The sequence below is a fragment of the Xiphophorus maculatus genome, chromosome 10, assembly GCF_002775205.1.
Source record: "Xiphophorus maculatus strain JP 163 A chromosome 10, X_maculatus-5.0-male, whole genome shotgun sequence".
Classification (NCBI taxonomy): domain Eukaryota; kingdom Metazoa; phylum Chordata; class Actinopteri; order Cyprinodontiformes; family Poeciliidae; genus Xiphophorus; species Xiphophorus maculatus.
In genome coordinates this window covers 21,889,650-21,907,178 of record NC_036452.1, presented here as the reverse complement: position 1 = coordinate 21,907,178, position 17,529 = coordinate 21,889,650, and the positions used below count along the sequence as shown (strand labels likewise).

General features: G+C 40.3%; 1 protein-coding gene across 2 annotated transcripts in view; it reads right to left on the bottom strand.

The window, feature by feature from the left end:
• arhgap22 (Rho GTPase activating protein 22) overlaps positions 1–17,529 on the bottom strand; it is a 34,714-nt gene that overhangs the window by 8,762 nt on the left and 8,423 nt on the right. Inside the window, exons 2-4 of one of the 2 annotated variants that reach the window (XM_014472747.2) lie at positions 14,136–14,335; positions 11,050–11,137; positions 1,481–1,609 (exon numbers count right to left, since the gene is read on the bottom strand). In XM_014472747.2, coding sequence (XP_014328233.1) covers positions 1,481–1,609; positions 11,050–11,137; positions 14,136–14,335 — 417 coding nt within the window. Of the gene's footprint in view, positions 1–1,480; positions 1,610–7,228; positions 7,534–11,049; positions 11,138–14,135; positions 14,336–17,529 lie in introns of those variants that run through there. The other variant, XM_023341468.1, reaches the window with a different exon arrangement.

Here is a 17,529-nt window from a genome sequence, read left to right as displayed (position 1 = left end):
CAGCTCGCAGTAATCGTGGTACTTCACCATGCAGGAGCTGCACGGCAGCAGAGAGCGTCTTTCATACATCCCAAAGCCGCATTTCACTCCGTTAATCCATCCCGTGTTTGGCATTTCACTCTGGGGAACCAGGGGATTAATCCTTCATTTCCAAACTCCAGAACCGAATCAAGTAAGCCGAGGCAAACTAGACGACTGCAGCACAGCAGAAGAACACGTGGAGGTCAATGCGTTGTTAACCTCAGCTCCGAGAGCTGGCGACAGGTCTATTCTGGACTGTGAACCGAGACGACACACACACACACACACACACACACCCACACACACACACACACACACACACACACACACACACACACACACACACACACACACACACACACACACACACGCCCACGCCCACACACCTCTCCAGGACCCGTGAATCTGAGAGGGCGACTGGAAACATAACCGAGCCACATACAGAACCGAGTTTATTAGCTCCATTGATATAATTGTTGCTAATTACCTCACACTGTCACAGTTTAGGGTTATGTTTCTTTTTCCTTGTAAGATTTGAGCTAACTGGCTCAAGCAAGATGTCGCTAAGCTAATGCTACAAAGCTAATTAATATGGTTACCTTTTCAAAAATATATTTCTACCGTAGTTTTACCCGTTGTTAAATACTTCTTTTCAGTTTTATACTCTAAGCAATACAGTTGATTTACAAAAAAAAAAAGTTTGAAAGTAGTTTAATAATGTACAAGTTAAAGAAGCGTCTGCTTGAGACAGAATGACAAATATAACAAGTCTGCCAGTGATGTCATCCACGATATTATTGGTAAGTTACTCCAAATTTATGCCCCTATTAATATAGTTCCTGTGGTAACATAAGACACTGGTGTTCAGCTGTGCCTTGGTCCTCTATACAGCCAGACATGTCTGGATATGTTTCTATCCTCTTAAGTTAACTAATCTGGGATGTGAAGCTAATTATTAACATCCGACTAGTTGGTTCCTGCATCAAACCAACCATCATTCAAACCAAAACCAGTCACACACCAACAAGTTCCCCTCAGCTGATGGCGGAAACAAAATAGAAGCTCCCTGTGATCTAATTTAGTCTATATTGGAACTTTCCTGGAATAGATAGACTGGATCATGTTTGTGAAGATGTTGCTGGCTAGGAACTGGACAGAGCGGCTATATCATCTAACTTGACACAGATAAGCTAAAGGTCAGGTATGATGTTGGCATTTCCAACATCAGGTATGATGTTGGCATTAAAATCTTGTTTCAAATGCATTTTGTAGATTTTTGGAGCCTGTGTGGCCGACAGGAAATCAACATTTTCCCCACTTTTGGAGGTCCCGTCTTCAGACTTTATAAGCATTGTTTTTTTTTTAACATCTCTGTGATTCTGATTCTGAATGTTGGTCTTCATCTTCCCTACATAAACCATATCTTTTCCATGTGTTTTTGGTTGAAGCTTGAGTTTACCTCCGCCAAATGGCGCCCAGATGACCCGCCGTATGGCCTTGACCCAGTCGTCCATGTCGGTCTGCGAGCTTGCCATGAGCAGGAAGGATTCATGGCTAATCGGGGCACGGTCCTTCTCTCCCGTTCCACCTGGCGAGGGACAAAGACGAGGAGTTGAGAGAGGAGTACAGGTGACTGAACATGCGAGACACGTATGACATAGTAACAGGAATGAAACGGTGTGGGAAGTTTAAACTAAAGCATCTCGAATTAGTTTGAAAGGAAGTTAATACGTCAAATAAGCTATGATCTGCAGAATAAGACGTGGAGAAAAAGACCTTATTATTATAGACAATGTCTACTGTTTATTGGCAGTGTGTTCACATGAGAAATGCTGACCTTCATGTAAAGATGTGGGCTAGCTGCCGGCATCAGAGTATAGCAAAGTTGAACTCCTTACTGCCTGACCGCACAGTACCGTGGTGTGAAAGTCTTTACCCTCCTTCCTGATTACCTTTTCTTATTTTGTATTTTTGACACACTGCAGTGTTTCAAATCATCAAACCAATTTTAGTCCGATGTCACAAGTAAACTCAAAATGCAGTATTTAAATGAAGATGATTATGAAGGCAGAAAAATAAAAAGTTACATGGTTCTGTGAGGAAAAAGTAATTGACCTCTAAACCACTAATCTTGGAGGAATTGTTCTAATTCAGCCACAATCTATCCACCTCTGGTTATGTGTTATTGTTTGCTATAATGTTATACAATCAAACAATTTTTACACTATTTTTATTACTTTTGGAGTTATGCAAAATTCTCTGAAACCATCTGTTTTCTAAAGGTGAACAAAGATGCATTACATCCATCTCGCCACTAGATGGCTCCATCAGTTCTGCTCAAAGTGCTTGACCTAATCCTGAGCAGCTTGTTTTAGCTAAAATATCAGCACATAAACACACTGATACACTGCATATAAAGACACTAAATTTGGGGGGGGGGAAAGAAACATAATTAAGATTGCTATAAGGTAATACTGCTAAATAAGAAATTCTATGAAAAGAAAAAATCAGAATGAAGCAAGAAATAAAAAAACTACTTTTTAAAAATCTTTTTAGCACGCACTTGAGTAATTCGGAGAATGTCTCTGTTTTCTTGTTTGGAGCCATTAGTGTCGGGCGGTGGTGTTGCCACAGTCATTGTTGTCACAGTCATTTAACCAAATTTAAACAGCAGTTCAATGGAAGCTGAGGGCCATTGTCACCCAGCTTTTTAAAGTCACACTCTCATGATGAGCAGGGCGGCACCGTATGACCGTACCAACCAGGAGAACAGGAATATAATCTAGCTTCATTCAGGAACACAAGGTTTACAAATTATCAACACGGAAATCAAATGAATGATTCAATCTGCCCGAGCAAACTCAAAGTTATCAAAAAAGACGAGGAGTCCGGATGCATCTCATCCTGTATCTCCAGTGATACACACTTGTGGTGTTTTGCTCTTTTACTGAAATGCTGTAAGGATACACAACATCCATGACATTTCACATGTTTTCCCCAAAGATTTCTGGACCATCGAGATGTGTTTTTGTTTTTTGCCAAACAGGAGATGGGCTTTGTGCTCGTATTGGTCAGCAACAGCAGAGTAGTGAACAACAAAACGAAAGTAAAGATGTTCAGTGTGAACAGTACCTAAACTGCCAGGGGACTAAACAGTGAATTGGGAATGAAATAATTTCTTCTAACAATTAATAAGAAATCAAGTCAAGTAATACAAGTACTTCCCCAAAAAAGTATCTTACGTATTTGTCACTCATTTCAGAAAGCTTAGCTTATATTTTGTAAATATTCATTTCACAAAGTGAAACCATTTAGTCTTGTAATTTTGATGACTATGGCTTGCATATTAAGGAGACCCCAAATTCAGTGTCTTGGAAAAACATCTAAATAAAAAGGATGTATATTCATGCACTCTGTTCTTGGCTGAGGCTACTTTTGCTGCAATTACTGCGTCAATGTGACGTGGCAGGGAGATCAGCCTGTGGCACTGCGCAGCTGTAATTGAAACCCTGTTTGATGCTGCCTTCAGTTCTCTACCTTGTTGGGTCTGGTGTCTCTCATATGCCTCTTAACAACCCACAGATTTTCTATGGGGTTAAAGGTCAGGAGAGTTTGTTGGCCAATCAAGAACAGGAACACCGTGGTCTTATAAGCAGCTTTTGGCAGTGTGGGCAGGTGCCAAGTCCTGCTGGACGGCATGTTGGGAGAGGAGAGCATGAAGTATTCTTCTAACATGTCCTAGTAGATGGCTGTGTTGACTGTGGAGTTCACACTGAAGTTTAGATGTAGTTGGAAATATCAGAAAAGATTAAATTATGTCTGCAAATGGAAGGATGAAAAGTGAAATAATAAAGGTACAGAACTGTACCTTGTGGAATGACACGGATTACGGAGAATAACTTGTTGTGATGGAAAATTTTATCGGGAAGATAAGAGCCAGAGATGCCCACCAGTACTTTTAACCTGCTCAGTGAATTTGAACACTTGAGCAGCAGTAGGGTGTATGTGTGTTTTGGTGAATAGGGAACAACAGCTGTAGATGTAGATCTATCCATAGCTTGGTCCACCAGACCTGGTGCTACTTTCACCTGTGGTGGTGCTGCACCAACAACTATTGACGGAAGGGAGACAAAAACCTCTGAAGAAGACACTGAGCGCAACTTCCTTCTTTACAAAATCTAAACAAAAATGGAGTGGTGTCGGATTTTAGAGGTTGTAGGCTTTCTCTTTTGTCTTTGGCAAAAGACCGCATGCCTTTTCTCTCGTGTATTTGCCTTGGTTGTATTTACCCAGAATGCCCTACACTAGTGTTTCTAAATGGGGGCGTTCAGAGGACGGTAGGGGGCGCTGCGATTTCTTTGGGGGATTTTTGCGCAAAGGTTAACTTTACCCCTTATAAGCACAACAAGAGCTATTTAGACTTTGAGCTACTTGCTAAAAACTGAGGTGTGCAACTGTGGCAGCTCTTCTTCTCTTCAGTGTTTCTGTTAGCTTCTTGGCGCAGCTCTGTGTTCCTGCTACTGGTAGCTTCACCGCATCAGTTCAGTGTTACACCGGCTAACGGCCTTCCTGTGATTCACTTCTCTGGTGTCTGGTTTTAAAATATCTTCTGTCCTATTGAGGGTTTTTATACATGTGGTTTGGCAGTGATGAAGTTGTGTCAAAGCAGCAACTTGTATTGAAAAGTGTTTTAATGTTCATCTGTACGATGCACGCTTCCATGGAAGGACAACGGAATATCGCTCTTATAAAAATGTAATGACTAAAATCAGGATACCCTCACTGTGTATCCCTCAGAAAAATGAACCCATTTAAATAAGAAAAAAATCCTCCCATGAGTGGAAGGCATTATTATGCCAAAATAGGCATTTTCTGGCATGATTATTTAGTGCGCTCACTATAGAGTGCATTCATTTTATAGAGTTGACATCGGTGCTGTAAGTGGTCTGGTATGCAACGGCTGAGCCAGGACTTTGAAATCTCACTTATCAGTTTACTGGGATTTTTTCCGTCGTTGTAACAGGTATGTCAGTCTGCCTTTCCCCATCATTTTGCTCCCCGACAGCTCTGCACCGTTTAAAAAAAAAAAAAAGAAAGAAAGAAAAAAATGACGCACACGTTGAGCAAAACTCAGAAACAGGAACAAACTGGATGTGAATCAGGATATGAAAACAGAGAGTCTGATCCTGATTCGCGCTGAACAGTGAAAAATCAAGAGCTTAAATGAGGGCAGATCAGATGATGAGGCAGCACAGCAGGTGAATGGCATGATGAGGGAAGATGGTATGTCAATGTAAAGGGGAAGCAAACTAATATAAAGAGGGAAGCTAAAGAGGACATGGCAAACAAAGAAAAGATCAAACTAATCAAAGGAAACTAAGTGGAAATGTACAAAGAACAAAATGCAAGAACAAACTAAGAAACTAAATACAAAGGAATAAACCTATATGGCAAGGCCTTTTGAGCAATAATTAATACAGGATACTATATGGCAAGAACAAACAGACACTACTTTCAGATAAAAGATAATATTGTTGAAGTGCCTGGTTTTGTTGACACCATATCTAGTTCTAAGAATAAATGTATTTTACAGACCATGGCAGTAAGAAACTTATCACTTATGCTTTTAATTCGATTTTATTGTATAGATTTATCTCTTCAGTATTATTTTTCATGTCTGTGTTAATGTCATTATGCTAAGTGACTCTATGACTCTTCCAATTTGACACATTGGGATTTGATTAAGTATCAGCTTTGTTTTTTGTAATTTCTGTACAGTAAAACTATTAATCTATAAATCAATAGACAGTTTTATTGAAATTATCATCCATGGTTCTGTCCCATTTGTATGACATTAAAAGGACCTAGAACTTTTGTTCTTAAAGCTCTGCTTTGCACAGTAAATGCCGTGTGGATTAAATTTTATGGATGATACACTGATGTCCCATTCTCCTGAAGGCAGCACAGAGCTGCACCACCAGAAACAGGCAGAAACACTGAAGAGAAGAAAAGTTCTGATTAATACAGTTGCAATTTTACTGTTGCAGAGCATAGTAAGTTTGCAAATTGTTCAAAGCTGGAACTGTTGTACATTTTCCATCTGCTCATTTTATGCAAGATTTAACAAAGAACATCAGAAAATGGCACAGAACAAGAATTTTTTTTCCACTCTGATTGGCTGCTGATAGGCATACCAATTTTAAATTGAATGTCCATTGCATTTTTCTTAGACACCTTTAAAAATGATGATAAATTTTTGATGATAAATGCAGAAACAATGAATATCAAGACAGCAACAATAATGATAGTAATATTAATCATGAAATAATATTCGGTGCAAGTAGCCTACATCTTCTTTGATGTGGGCGGTAAGGCACCTGGATGATGGATAGGGGGCGCTGGCCCAAAAAAGGTTGAGAACCACTTATAGCCTGCTTCCTGCTTTCCTAGTCCGCTTCTTACTTTTAGACTAGTATTCACCCTGCTTGGCATCCACATGCATTCATACTGCACCAGAGTTTACGTCAACCGAATTGAGATGTAGGTTTGTAGGCAGAACAGAGTTCACTCCTTTTGGTCCTCTGCAGAGTTTGTGCTTTTACACCTCCCCAAGTGAACCAGACTTTCTAAGCAAACAAACTAGAGTTCAATTAAAGCAGATTAAGCAGGGTTGATGTGAATGCACCCTTAATGTCATAACATCTTCTTACCTAAGAAGATGTACATATACCTCCTTTTTGTGGTATATTGGTTGGACCATTCCTTGAATGTAGAAAGAAACTTTTGAGTTAAGTCACCAAATGGAAGTTAGGGTTGGGGGTTCTGTCTTTTGGAGGAACTGACTGACTTGGACCAGGTCCTGAGGGACCTGAGTGAAATATGTAAGCTATGTATGCTAAAGTACAAAAAAAAGCTCAAACTTTTATCGCCACAGTTTTTTCTTTCTTTCCACAAAAGATGCCTGAGAGAAAGCTATTGCCATCATAAGCGGCACATTTCACTCATGTACATCATGCTTAAGTTTTCCTCAAATGTTTAAATCCCAGAAGTAAAATGAGCCCCAAATGACTGCCTAACTCAAAACACAAAAACAGTTTGTTCCGATTCTGCTGTAAATCTTAGCCTCTAGCAGTCTCAAAGCCACTCGGCTCTCCACTTCACTGTCTGCCACACTTGTAAAAACTCTCCAGCATCTGTTTCCTGTTACCTTGGAGATGTTGTTTTTTCAGTCTGTCCGGCTTGCAGCAGACCGGCCCCATGTCTCAGGCTGCAGTGGGGAGAGGCTTGGGCCTAGGGCTCCGGCATGAAGAGGCAGCTCCTCCAACAACACGGGCTCCTTCTGGAAGCCGATCGGCACGCAGGTAGGTGTGCCGGTGGCCAGAACCTCCCGCTGAGGCATACTCAACTCTGGTAGAAACTGAAACCGTCAGACGAGCCCTGCTTCCTACACCTCAGTCTTTTCATGCTCTCTTTTCTTCCGTTGCTCTCTCACTCAGCAGTGCCGGCAGCAGGTCTGTACTCTCAGCCCCCCTGGGGAGAGGCAAATCCCCGAGGAGGGGTGGAACAAGTTTTTCTCTCTCTGTCTCTTTAGAGTGTCTGTGAGGAGTAACTGGGAGATGGGCTGTCCTCTAAGCTTTGTCAGACAAACTCATACCCACTCACACACAGGGAAAACCTATAAAGCCAGTCAAGCTCCATGAACACAGGCAACTCTGAAAGTGTTTCTCAAGTCCAACTGGATCTAATCTTTGGAAACAATGAAAGCATTTATCATACAATAGCTTGGTCATTGCTTTCTTGTGCAGTTCCATTTTATTCTCATCTCCCTTTGGTGCTCCATCTGGGCTTTCTTCCATTGACCTGGATTTCTCCAGCAGAATTTCAACCTGACCAATCAGCAACGTTGTCAATGAGGACGTAGATTTTCTGCGGTGTTTTAGAAATGTAGTCTTCCTGTAGTTTGGCAATGTAGGTGGGGGAGGTTAAAGAAGCCATCCGGTTGGCCACGTCTCCAAATATTGAAACCCAAACGTTAGTTATTGGGTAAAATTTTAAACTTCAGCACAGTCCACACCTACAGCAAACAATCGGTTCTCCAAAACCAAGAGCCCAAAGCTGAACTGCGGCACATTCCATTTCCAGAATCAGAAAGAAATTTTAAAATGTCAGAGTAAGCATTGGAACATAAAACATAGAGCTGCTTTTTACCAGGCTAGTCATACAACACGTCAATTGAAGAACTTTGTGGAAAACCTTGGCTACTCGGCAAATAAAACCAACACTGCATACCACCTGAATGGATAGCATATTGGTGCAGTATACCAATAAATACCTAATAGTAAATTGCATTGCTGCATTAGCACTATTGCAGTAGCTTATTGTGCTAATTCTAGCACTACTTTAAATGGACCCAGTCATTTTCCAATTGTTGCTTATTTCTTTTACACAAAAATGATAGAAAAAGCTATTCCGTCTTGTGTCTATTGCAAGTCTTATGGCTGGTGAGCTAGCACAGATTTTTAAATTTAAGATACCGATTGGATAAACTGCAAGTGATGATTAAAAGGTACAAGTTGCTGGAATTTTTTTTTTACTAGGAAGGCTTCAAGAAACTGTTCGATTCCTATTTGAAAGTTGATCAGGCTTTATCAGTTTACCCCCAGATCAATACTTTTTCCAGTCGGAGAATGTGCTGCATTAAGCATTACCATTTGACAGTAACAAAAACACTCCTTGGTGATGCAGTTATTGATTCAGGGCTCACAATTTCCAGAATCTGAGAGGAATTTTAAAATGTCTGAGTAAGCCAGGCATGGGAGGATTGATTTAAAAGGTAACCGTTTTGTGTCTTGTAACAACATGTCTACAGTTCAAGCAGGAACACAAGATAACTAAATGAAGTGCAGCCAATATGCTCTGTTATATCCGTTTGTGCTTTCAATGTGTTTATCCCACATTCTGGATTTGAAAATGTGGCTTTTATTGTTTTGAATAATTTGATTGATCATTGAATGCATTAAAATACACAGTTTAAAATCATAAGAGTGTTGATGACAAACACTAGATTGCCATGAACATATGCCAGTGATGGTTCTTTTCAGACAAGAAGTTAAACCATATTAATCTAATTTGGTAGCTTCCAAGGTTAAATGTAAATCTCGGAATCAGTTGTAAATGTTTTTTGCCATTTCTCGGTATTTACATTTTATAACTCAGCCAACTGTGGATAATGGACAACTGCAGTTAAACTTATGATACGCAACTGTTTGTTGGTGTCAATCACCCTATTCGTCACTTTTGACCAAAATCCTAAAGAAAACATGCAAATTTCCTTTATTTCACCATAACTGCTGAACACCATGTGCAGTCTAAAGCTTCAAGCCTCTTCCTTTCACACAGCAGTAAGTGAGTAAAGCCTTACTGTCTGTCATTCTCAGAGGGTTAGATTGAATAAAGAGTGAGTATGGTAACCTAAGTTTCTTCCCTGTGGATCCATAAAAATCTTAAAAACACTTGTGATAACTTCCACCAGTGACAGTCCACATATCTTTTCAAAATGCTTCCCCCCCCCAATCATGTCTTGCTTCCTCCCCTTTTCTCTTTCCACTCGACCACTTCCCTCCTCAGCTGTCTGAATTTTTGGTCAAACTCCCTGCTCTTCTCCGGGTCCAGCTGTGCAGACCTGTCAGTTTGAAGCTCGTGGGGGGAATCACACCCTCCTGTAATATTGACTGGTTAGGAAGAAATACACAGACACTCGCAAACCTGTCAACTATTCTAAACACAAGAAGAGACCAACAAACAAATGCTGAAGGGAAGCATGAGGAATATATAGTTATCGACTGCGATGAGCCTTGATCTTTATATTTGGATTACAACACTTGTTAACCTCCAATTTAATAATGAAATATACAGTGGTACGGTTAGTATCACTGTTGCCTTGCAGTAAGAATGTCATGGTTTTGAATCCATGACATTCTTACATGGAGTTTGCGTGTTCTCAACCAAGAATCTCCAATCGCCGGGTCCTGTGGTGGCGGAAGGGTAAACCACAACCCACTTATGGAGGGCTTAGTCCTCATGGCTGCTACAGGTTTGAGTCCTGGCCTAATGACCTTTGCTGCACGTCTTTCCTCTTCTCTCGTTGCCCACGGTCCGGTCAATTCACTATCAAAATAAAGGCCAATAGAGCCAAAACAACCCCCCCCCAAAAAAAACTTCTTTGCATTCACGCATATCTTGAATGCCTGTAAATCTGACACACAAGCAATATCCACAAACCGTGACGTCTATCTTTCAGTCATATATATATATATATATATATATATATATATATATATATATATATATATATATATATATATATATATATATATATATATATATATATATATATATATCTTTGGCATTGTGCTACAAGTCTTTCATTGCCAGTGATCCTGATGAGCTATAAAAAGTGAAACTGTGAGAAATCTTAAACACAGTTGGGTGTTCCAAAACAATAGTGATCTCAGATACACATCAAAACTGATTTTGGAGTCCAAAAAAAAAAAAAATCCAAAGGTCTATAATTTCTGAAGAATTGTCAAAACTCCTGCCCAGTTTATAGTAGGAACTACAATAATTCTGGATAGTAAAGCTTTTTGCTGGTCTGAAGACGCGTACAAGCAATGGTCAAGGGTTCTCTGTCAGTTGGTGTGTGAAGCATGACCGCTCTCCTACGCCTCTGAAATCTAAAGTCTCACAGCAGCTAAAAGAGGTGGAGGGTGAGGTGCTTTTTTTTTCTTTTCAAGCTAGACAATCTTCTGCCACCTTGAAATTGACTGTCACTTTGTCAGTCCCTGTGGTAAATGATTCAAGAGTGTGAGAAGAGAGGAAAGTGGCTAGAGAAACGGCGCCCTCTGCTGGATGAATATTTGGATAATAGGAGTGAGCTTGGAAAAAGTGGAGTCGAATGGCGTTTTGTGAGACTGGTGCATTAAATCAAAGAGGACAAAGATGAGTAAGAAGGAAGGTATCGGTTCTCACCTGGTACGATCTCAAAGAGGTGCCTGCCTGGTTCGTCTGGGTTGGCCGTGAGCTCATTGACCTGACATCCCTGTAGGGGTATAAAGCCCTGAGACACAGGGAAATTCAGTTAAATAACTGTGTCAAAGTGAAGTACATCTTTACTTTATGCCACTCGTTTATTTCTATCCCTTGTGATTTTTTAAATAATTTTATTTAATCATCCATCAACAACAGGTCATTGACCACAGGAGAAAAGCAAACATGGCATTTTGTTTTTGTTCCATCCCCTGCTTCTCCCCATCCATCCATACCTAGTTGCAAACAATAGAAACAACAAAATAAAGAAAAATATAAAAAGGTAAAAAAACAAAAAACAATAATTATACAGCTGAGAAAAAAAAGAAAACACAAGTATGAAAAACCAAAAGACCAAGACAGAACTCAAAAACGTGGAGTGGACAGCCTGTAAACAAGCATCCACACAAGCATGCATCCCTTGTGTTTTAACCTGCATTCATTTTGGATTTCTCCAACATGTCTAGATCTATGTTCTTTAGAAAGATATTTCCTCCTCTGCTTTCTCTTTCTTCTCCTTTTCTTATGTAACACCTCTTAAGCTTAGCCACTTCTGTGATTGAACCAGAACCAACACAGATTATCAGAATACATTATCCAGATCAATATCCATTTAGCCTCCAAGACGCAGGGGCCAAGAAAGCTGCAAAAAGATGCCAGCCTCTGCAGGTCACCCCCCCCCCCCGTTAATCTCTTCACTGGCACCCTCCATCAAACGGTGTGCAGAGTCTGCCAAAACCGCTTCAGCCAGAAGGGCTGGGCTGTCGCCAGCATTAGTTGCTATGGAAACAAATGGAAGGGGCGGAAGGGGGGCTCTGGATTGATGGGGCTCAGGGGCATGGCAGGATGAATATCCCACGGGAGCTGTGTGCTCAGAATAACACGGGTAGTAGCTGGCTGAAGATGAATGGGTAGAGGAATAAAGGCAACTCGTAACTTGAGAACACAAATCAAACAGTTGATTGTGCTGACTGATGGGAGACTCATTTTAGCCAATGCTTTTGAAATTGTGTGTAAGTGTGCAAGCTCATGAGAAGCTGCAGCCCGGTTAAGCGTGGTGAGTTCATAAATCTGTGTTTTTGCTAGAAGCACACCAGGGGGGAAGAAATACTTCCTCAAACAGTTCAGCTATGCATTATGAACACATGTTTTAGCATCCCAACAGTCATTTCTGTGCAAGTATCCATCCAGCCATTATCAAACATACTTATCCCTAGAGGGGGTTGTGAGGGATGCTGATGTCCATCACAGGGCAACACAGAGACAATAATGCACACACTCACACCTAAGGAGAAATTAGAGAGATCAGTCAACCTGAAAGTCATGTTTTTGGACTGTGGGAGAAAGCCAGAGTACCCAGGGAGAACCCGCACATGCACATGGAGAACATGAAAACTCCATGCAGAAAGACCCAGGGCCGGGGTTCGAGCCCAGGACCTTCTTGCTGTAAGGCAACAGTGCTAAATAAGATAAGACGACTACAAGACGATCGTGATGATCTTGACATCTGAACATATTGTTAAAAACATTTAGCAATAAAGAGAGGCCATAAAAGCTTCTCTGGCCTCATCACTTTAAAATAATCTTGTATCTGAGGGTGGGCTGTGTTTTGTGTTCACTAATGGCAGTTCCCATCATCCATTGTCTGATAACCAGAGTCCATTTGCCCTGTAGTGGATTTATCTCTGCATGATGAAAGGGAGGAGAAAACCTGTCTAGATCCCCCCCTCAGTATTGGCTTTCCTGATGCCAATTATCACATCCTTTTATCTCTTTAGGGGGTAGTCTTGTTCGGTTTCCGAGATTAGTCTTCTCACCCCCACAAAGACACAACCAACTCCACTCTAGCCTTTGGATTCCCAATCGATTAGAAGAGGAGGGGGTGTAAAAAGGGTAGACTGACAGATATTAGGTTTTTAGGGGGAGGTGATTGTGTGTGTGTGTGTGTGTAAGGTTGCAGCTAAATCCATTGGGAGTTTCAAATCAATTCAGGGTGAATGAGTATTGGCAAGATCTGATTGAAGAACGGACTGTCAAGGCCTTCAGTCACTGTGTGGGTGGGAGGATGATAATGGGCACTAAAGGGTAGGACTGCTTTAAATGAACAGTAGTCATGCAGAGTGAAGATCAGAATCGATATGTGTTCAGAGTTTGGCAAGATTGTATAAGGTGATTATCACATGCATTTAAAGGAATGCGTGCGTTCTTCTGGATTACATGATCGTCAAATCACGTGTGTTCCATTCTCTCACTCTCTCATTGGGAAAATATGAGTCAGCATCTGGGCGCAATAGTAAAGAAATTCCCACTGGAAGGATTTTCACTGTAGTAGTAAAGCTTTTTGCTTACAGAATGTCCTTACTTCAATGTTTGGGATAAATTCCTTGGAGATTCTTGTCTGTGGTGACCTGATGGCAACATGAAACTGCTGCAGTTTTACTGGCTACACACCCATGATGCACATCAAACGTTTCACTACATCCCAAAGATGATTCATTGGATTGAGATCTATTGAGGTGTGTGTTACACTGACAGAATGATGGGTGGCCCCGGACCATTTGCTGTATGTCTTCCCTTCTCTTTCTGCCCTTCCTACTGTCCAGCTACTGTTGAATAAAGACCGCTGGTGCAATAAAAATAATCTCAGCTATTGATACCAACCTTCTTTCAGTTAGCTGACTTGGGTATTGGTGGTGGTGGTAATTTTTCCTCTAGTCACTTTGGTACTTTGGCATCTCATTCAAAATACTTTGAAGTGTTAGAACGGTATGACAGAATTTTGACTGTTTTTAAAACTGTAACCCTTGAAATGCTTGGCAATCGTCATACAGAGAACCCTCCAATAGTGTAAAGTTTAACATGGAATGCTTTTGTGAAACAAAATACTTCATCTTTAACCATCACTTGTATACTTTCAAATGACCTTTTGTTTTTCCACGTTAATCCATGAGCATGTTTGTGTAATATACCAAGTGTATACAGGTTGTGAGTTTTATTGACCTAAGCCCCTGGTATGTCTGAAACATTACCTGTGGTTTGGTTTCTTCTTCATCTTTGTAGAAGTAGAGCTGATCTGAGCGCAGCACAAACCAGCGTAGCTGCCAGTTCTTCATGATGCTGCGTTGCTTTTTCAGCCATCCGGCCTTCAGCGCCCCCTCCTGGAGGCTGGGGGAGGCTGGCCTGCACGGGCCTCGCGACACCTCGCCCATCACCATGCTCTTCGACCTGGCTGCAAACAAGCAAAAGCCACACATACGAGATGTTTTTATATAAAGACATAGGGCAGATTTGTTATTCCTTCAGTTTATTGCCTCGCATATTTTCTGCTTCCAAACACGGCAAATTAGATTTGATCTCCCTGTTCTGTAAACTTTATACACACTTGCTCTGCAGTTCCTCAGACATGACCACTTACAACCGTCTGCCCCAGGCTGCTAGTTCTGCTGTCTGAACGAGGATTGGGACTGCAGACATAAATACTGTAACAACAGAGCAGACACAACAGAGAAGAGAAGAAATGTATACACAGCCGTTCCACACAGCCTCAGGTGACGGGAATGCCCCACTTCAATTTCAGAGGTCCTTGGAAGAGATTGTTTTGCTCTACACCCCGGCAGAGCAGCAGATAATAGGACCACATGGGACTGGCTGACTGATTTTGAGCAAACGTGTGAAACCTGAGCTCAGGCCAGGACGGGTTTAAAAGGCAGAGCAGCTACTGAGCTGTGACGCTGCTCAGATTGATCTCTGTTAAATAGTAGATTAATATGGTTTAAAAATGTCCCTTTTTAAAAAGACATTTTCATATAGCTGCAATTAGGCCTGCAGGCTATAGGCTAATCATCAGAATAATTGATTACGAAAATAATTGAGTAATCAGATAAAAAAAATGAGCACTTCAGATTTTTCATTTAGTCACAAGCCTTTTGTATGCAATATTTTTAAAGGCATTAAAATATGCAAATAAACAGTTCAATTAATGAATAAATAAGCATTGTATTGCTTAAAATACAAAAAATGAACACTTTATCATTTGTAGAAAAGGATGAATCCAAAGCTTAAAAACAAAATCCTAACATTACCAGCGACGGTGAACATCAACACGGACTTAAAGGATGCTGGGGACAAAAGAAGCTCCTCCTCCAAAACAAACACTTTTAATCCTAAATAAGGCCTGTAGACGATTGAAATGTCTTCTGGAAAATCCACTTGTCAAACATGTTGGTGGAGCTTCATGCTGTTTTGCAACCAGAGTGACCATTTGAATTGTTGTATTGTCCTGTTGGGCGTTACAGTTGTACCCCAAACCCTGTTGATTCCAACATAAGTGTTTGGATGAGGAAAAAAAATCTTCAGTAACTCAACATTTTGCATCAAATTCTTGTTTTTAGCATTAGTAGCAGATCAAAGATATTGAATGATTTATTAGAACTTCTACAGCTCAATTGTGCAGAAAGCCTCCCTGGTGGTCCACTCTCAAACCACGCGCGCACACACACACACACACACACGCACACACACGCCTGCACACACACACTCTTGGACGTGATCAATTTTCAGATGTCGCTAAAGCAGCGGGTGGAAGAATAGGAAGAAAAAAAAAATCAATATTTATCCTTTTTAATGACTCTCCTTCCTACCTCCAACATGTTTAAACCTTAACATGCATGACTTGTCAGTTTAGAGCTAATCAGGGGGCCGACTCAAAAGGTTGTTGGTGTGATAAGCTGGTGCATTTGCAACACTGGAATTATTTACGGAATAATTAAACAGCTTAAACTGGACTCAGAAATATAATAGACAAAATAATAGAACGGTCTTAGCACTGGTAACCAAAGTAGTGTCAGTTTTCTATTTAAATTAAGCTAAATGCAGTCTAGTAGTAATCTTTGCCCACTGTTAAATAATCAATTGTTACTATGACAACCTCTAGTGAGGCAGTGATGATTAATGTACTGGAGGAAGCTACCGGATACCTTCTCTTTATAATGGGAGTGTAATCTCTGTAATATTTAGTCTTTCATTTTACATCTGATATGCTAATTGTAAGGCCAGTATTATTATAGTTAGCTTTCCCCAATGGAATAGCATTGTGTTATTTCTTAGGAACCTAGAAGACCTAAATACTTTCTCAGAGCCTTACAGAAATATTCTTTTTTTTCACTTGTTCCAACCTTAATGTATTTTTTTTTTTTTGGCAAATTAAAGGGATTGGCACAAAAGTAAATGTAAAACAGCAACACGGGTCAGGGATGCCGCTCGTAGCAGCACAGCTTGGAGTGGGTTAGAAAGTCATCTCAGTGAATTGGAATTAGCCGTGGGACTGTTTGATGTTGCTTGTGTCTAATATTTGTGGATGTACCAGAAACGCACAAATACAAGGGTTCTGCCCAGAACCTTTGTACGTTTAAAAAAAAAAGGGAAAAAAATGATTAATTGCCTTACAATTTTTAACTCATTTAAATTAATGTAATTAATAAAAACTAATCTAATACAATCCCACCCATGATTTGAATATTTAAAAAAAAATTGATTTTCAGTAACTCAAGTCAATAAGTGTGGTATAGATTAATTACACGCATGCGCACGTCTACACACCAAATGCCAGTCACACTTATGGTTTCAGATTATTTGAATAAAGTGGAAAACCATGAATAGTTTCGCTTCAATTTTACAATTATTCATTATACAATTATTTGTGTTGATCTATCACAAAGTCCTGTTAAGGTAAAAACATGTTTTGTCCTGCTAGAAATGGGTCTGGACACCTGCACTGTTCGTGAATACAACACTCAGTAAATTAACAATTCTTAATATCTTAATTGATATAATGCTTGAAAAATTGAGACAGGAACATGTCATGTCATTTAAGAAACCAATAGGAATTTTGTTTAACACTTAAATAAAATTGGCAACAAAGAGAAGCACAAGTCTTGCGTCCTCTTTGCTGAAACAAATAAATAAAACTTAACAGTTCCCCCAAAACTGTGTAAGTTTGTGGAGAAAAAGTTCAAATGAATGCTCTCCCCTTACCAAGGAGTTTCCCCTATAATTCCAGCCTTACCGACATCTTTATTCTTCCCTCTCTGCATTGTCACGCTCCGTTTCTCCTACTTGAAATTTAATTACTTTCCCTTCCTATGCTCAGCCACTCGGGTCCCTTCAAAGCCCCCTTAAGAGCCCATCAACTTCTCTAGCAGCACCATTTTTAAGCATTCCTTGCCAAACATATTAGCTCTTGGATTATAGGCAAACTCTCATTGGCCAACTGTTTTTAAATATGCAAATAAATAAATGTTGCGTTTTTATGAGAACAGTGTCACTTATAAGCATAATAAAGCAGGTTTCATTCTTTGCTGTTGCTAATTTACATTTAAATTGGTTTTGTCTTTCCACGGCGGCTCATAGTACAGTAGACAGCAC